General features: G+C 35.0%; 2 protein-coding genes across 2 annotated transcripts in view; one reads left to right on the top strand and one right to left on the bottom strand.

Annotated features, from left to right (window-relative positions):
• LOC103518808 (la-related protein 1) overlaps positions 1-1840 on the top strand; it is a 16648-nt gene extending 14808 nt beyond the window's left edge. The window contains exon 10 of the mRNA XM_026830510.1: positions 1685-1840. Coding sequence (XP_026686311.1) covers positions 1685-1840 — 156 coding nt within the window. The remainder of the gene's footprint in view (positions 1-1684) is intronic.
• Positions 1841-3731: 1891 nt separating this feature from the next.
• Positions 3732-4994, bottom strand: LOC103518807 (gastrula zinc finger protein XlCGF7.1-like). Its single transcript, XM_008483892.3, has 2 exons — positions 4802-4994; positions 3732-4558 (listed from the first exon to the last, which is right to left on the bottom strand). Exons 1-2 carry the CDS (start codon positions 4923-4925, stop codon positions 3903-3905), a joined length of 780 nt encoding a protein of 259 aa, XP_008482114.1. The 5' UTR covers positions 4926-4994; the 3' UTR covers positions 3732-3902.
• Positions 4995-5000: the final 6 nt, after the last annotated feature.

Raw genomic sequence — 5000 nt, 5'->3', positions numbered from 1 at the left:
GTATTTATTTAAGAATACATCTAAAATTACAAATAAAACACCCCTTCCAGGTTTTCATGTCCTGGAAGGGCACTCAAAATCGAAGCCGCATTCCCACGCTGAACTGCCAGGCTTATACGTTGGAGTAGGTAAAATCTTGCTTTTTTCTCTCCTGTTTGATCAATCATCCTTTTTCCAATTTCTCTTATCCAATCCTTCCCCTCCTTGCAGCACACGCCCATCGTCTCAAAGGCCACAACAACTAGCTTGAAACCTCTCTGGACAATGTTTGTATACAGGCCATGCTTTCTCTTTACCGCTATCTCCGCTGCTGCGCCAGCTTCCTTTTTCGTTTGGTTTATGTATGAACTGGCTAAATTATTTTATATTATACGTTTACTTTCTATTTTGAATTGTGTTCACTTCGGAAATTCTATTTAGGTGAATAGAAGAGGGAAGTAGGTTCCTTCCTAGTATTAATTTAATGACAATTTTAGTCGTAAACTGTCTAATTTAATGCCCGATTTAGCACTGTTCGATTACCTTTTAGGTGAAATTTTAAATAAATGATGTAACAAAAAAATCATATTTATGAGAGTCAGATAGTAAGACCGTGTGTAATTTGCTAATTGGGCAAGTTTAGACAGGTACTTTAAAAGGTCGTACAAGGGTTGGGATATCGAATTGAAATATCGATAATTTTGACATGGAATGGAAATATCGATGTTTGATATCGAATCAATTTTCGATATATCGAATGCCTTAACCTAGTTCGTACCAATACCATGTTCTGTTCTTAGCTAAGTTTTGCACTGCCATAATTTCGGTAAAATAATTAATCGGTAGGTATGTACGCTTACATATCTTGTCGAGTTCAGTACCTACGTTGTTGCTTGGAAAACGTATTCCATTAGAATGTTTGCGAAGGGTTGAGTTTGGGACCGATTTTGCAATAATTTATGATCTTTAATAAATGGTGGGTTGGTTTCAAATGCTAGAAATTGACTATTAGGTCATTTTTCTCATAAATGAAAGTTTAGAAAGTCTTGGTAATAAAATTAGGAGATCCTTGAAAAAAGGTCCACTCTTTTTTTCAGTAGGAGGCCCTTCTTTCTCATAGATTTTTCGAAATTTTGAATTTCAACAAAAAATTCTGTGAGATTGATACAATTATATCTTTGAAAGAAGGACCAAATTTTCAGTAGGAATCAGTCCGAGTCCTTTTTCATAGACTTCCTCAAATATTGAATAAAAAAAATGTAAGTCTGTGAGAGTGAGATTGTAAGTCTTGTATCATAAATGTTTTTGTGTTCGGGTGAGGGGTATTTCTTGTTATCATCTGTACATACTTATTCTTTTTTTATACTTCCTGTATACAGAGTGGTGTAAAGGCCATTTCGGGGGAAATTGAGATTAGAGACTGGCGGGATTATTTGCTCAAAGAAGTTGATAGGGAAGAGATCCTCAATGGCGCTTACAATGCCACACTGTATACAACTAACAAGACGAATTTCATCCCCTAAAAGGTCACATGTTAAGCTGTGTCCATACAAAGTCGACGGCCTTCGATCGACGAAGTGAATTTATGCTGTCGAGGCATTGTCCACGGCCGTCATCTATGTTGGAATATTTTGAGTGAAAATGTAACTTGATTGTTATTTTTTGACGTTCACGCACCATCCTATTCCTCCTTGAGGTGTAAAAGTTCTGGGCATTCCTAGAGTACTACAAGCATGCAGACAAAGTACAAGTGCTGCCCAAGCTCAGGGAATATCTGTCCAAGTTTAAGACCATCGAGGATTTCAGAGTACTAGAGGTAAGGGGTCGAGCTGAATCTTTAAACGGGTGGGGACACACTTAGTGTTTAAATTGAAAGTTAAATCTATTGGATTACCTTGAGGTGTAATTCGTCTAACCTTTCTTTTGTTGACATTTTTTGTATTAATATTGACTTCTTCTGTTTTCCATTATACTTTTTCATTTCAGGGGTTCTAGAGAGTAGACACTTGTGTATAGCTTTATTTTTTGTTGATCATTATTTTTTGTTTTGACAATTTTTTTGTTGTTTCTGTTTTTTCTTCTATTTTTTTAATTTTAGCTGTGTATAAAAAAAATCTCTTTTACCCATGTGGAGAGATTGTATGTAATTTATTAATGAAAAACTATGTACTCGTTTTTGGCAGTACGCAGTACTATTAGGAGATTTTGCCTTTATTGTCTCTTCTGAAGAAGCAATCATTATGCACTAAAGTTGTTCTTAAATTTATAATTTTATCTTGTGTTGTAACTTAAATGGAGTGGTTGTTGATTGACAGGAGACTGTGTTGTCCTCTCACAGTATCACATACTATTTATTTTGTTGAACTAAAAAAAAAAAAAAAAGATATTATAAAACGCAGACAAAAGTAACTTGGTAAAATCCTTGTCCTTTCAAGTGTTCAAAAAAGCCTTTAGTATGATAAAATAGTGCCCTCAGTGAACTGTCTGTAGTCTTACCTAGTTCATAGTTTACGTTAAGTTATTCTAATGATTGTAAATAAGGTCATTTCTAGGAAATTATTTTCGTTTTAAATGCATGTAAATATAATTTAAAGTGAAAAAAAAAAGATGAAAAACTTTTTAAAAAAGACAGAAAAAAAGTTTTAAAAACAATAAAAAAAACATCTAAAAAAAAAGAACAGAACAAAATGACTCTGTTGGTTTTTTTCGTATCAAATTTTCAGATGGGGTGCATTTCCATTAGTGATGCACGATAGGACGAGATTTTTTGTTTGTCTCGTTTCGAAATCTATGAGACGCGAAATGGATTTTCTTGTCTCGTGAAAAAAATAGAAAGTAAAAAAATCTAGTATAAATCAATATCGTCCTGAGCGCAGATATGTAGGTAATTTTAAATTTATATTGGGGTTGTTAAGTCTGGCTGAGGGACTATAAACAGAGAGTAGATCAGCGTCTAGCTAGGGGACTATAAACAGGGAGTAGACTAGTCCAAATTTCCTCACGCTATATCAATAGCGAAGGTTGAGTGCGAAGGGCATCCCACTCGGAAAATTTTGTTTTAGCCAAACCAGTTGGCCTCAAAGCGATCACTCTAAAGCTGATTGAGAGGCCGACGACAAACCCCAGCCGACCCCATCTGTTCGGGACGATAAGACCATAGCAGTTACAGTTCCCTCTGTCAAACCTCTTAAAAAAAAAAAAAAAAAAAAAAAAAAATTTTAAAAAAAAAAAAAAAAAAAATAAAAAAAAAAAAAAAAAAAAAAAAAAAAAAGAACAAAACAAAATGACTCTGTTGGTTTTTTTCGTATCAAATTTTCAGATGGGGTGCATTTCCATTAGTGATGCACGATAGGACGAGATTTTTTTGTTTGTCTCGTTTCGAATTCTATGAGACGAGAAATGGACTTTCTTGTCTCGTGAAAAAAATAGAAAGTAAAAAAATCTAGTATAAATCAATATCGTCCTGAGCACAGATAGGTAATTTTAAATTTATATTGGGGTTGTTAAGTCTGGCTGAGGGACTATAAACAGAGAGTAGATCAGCGTCTAGCTAGGGGACTATAAACAGGGAGTAGACTAGTCCAAATTTCCTCACGCTAGGTAGGTATATCAATAGCGAAGGTTGAGTGCGAAGGGCATCCCACTCGGGAAAGTTTGTTTAGCCAAAACCAGTTGGCTTCAAAGCGATCACTCTAAAGCTGATTGAGAGGCCGACGACTAACGCCGACCCCATCTGAAAATGGGAAAAGGCAAAGAAGAAGATTGGGGTTGTTACACATGGAATACTCGTAGAATAGATCATTAGAATATACCTAGCATGTTTATACTACCGGAATGAAACTGATTAGGCTCTTTACTCCAGCAAAGTAAAGGGACTCATTAGCCTCATTCCAGCAGTTTAAAATAAATGCAAGTAGGTACTGTTATTTCTTTCTAGTATTTTTTCTACGACCACGTTTCTTTTTCGTCTCTCCTGTCTGTTCACATTTGGCAGTCTGCTTATTTCTCTCTCCTGTCTGTGTACATCGGACTGTTTTCTCATGTGTAGCCAATGACTTCGCATACAGAAATATTTTCCCACATGTATTACACCTGAATGCCTTTGTTAATTTCGCAAGGTTATGTCTTTCACTTTCAACATGTTCCTTCACACGTTCGACATCCGTGAACAATTCATCACATGCAATACAAGTGAACTGACGATATTTATATGTAATCCAATGGACTTCTTTCATATGGGCGTGGCTATGTGAAAACCGCGTGAATACTCTGTTACAAATGAGACATGTACTTTCCAAATATGTCCTTTTAGACTGCACCTTCTTTGCCTCATGAGAGTCAGTACTCAAATGTAAAATCAATTCATCAAGGTTTCTAAGTGATTGTTCACAGATGATGCAAAAGAATACATTGGATTCAATATTGACTTTAGTTTGATGAGTGTCTCGCAGATGACAAACTCTTTGGTTCACACTGTTGCATGGTTTGTTGCAAATAGGACATAAAATGGGCCCAATATCTTTTGGATGTGGAAAGCCATAGTGTTTGGTTTCAATGTGACGTTTCAGTTTAATTTTGACTGGAAAAGAAAATATCACCAAATTATTTAGGTCCTATGTATGTACATACCTGTTTATCTGGCAATATGAACAGATAGGTAGGTATTCTATTTATGGAAAAAAATCTACCTGTTTGATTTATTTCCATGTGTTATTCTTATAAATACCCTTTGTGTAACATACCTATACTGTATCTCAAATGTAATTTATTTATACCTGCATAAGCTACATATAATCACATCCTATTTTAATGTTCTACTTACCTGCAAATATTTGAGAACAATAACTACATTCATATTTCAGCTGATCCCACTTTGTTGGAATTCTTTTTTGATCCTCATCAGCATGAATACGCATATGTCTATGGAATTTAAATTTGTGAGACATAAACTTGTCACAAATCTTACAATGATAACATGCATGCTTCTTCAAAGCTTTCTCACGTGTAAAAACAGATTTGCA

This window comes from Diaphorina citri, unplaced genomic scaffold, assembly GCF_000475195.1.
Source record: "Diaphorina citri unplaced genomic scaffold, Diaci psyllid genome assembly version 1.1 scaffold2369, whole genome shotgun sequence".
Lineage (NCBI taxonomy): Eukaryota > Metazoa > Arthropoda > Insecta > Hemiptera > Psyllidae > Diaphorina > Diaphorina citri.
The sequence above is the reverse complement of the archived record's forward strand: the minus strand, read 5'-3'. Positions and strand labels throughout refer to the sequence as shown.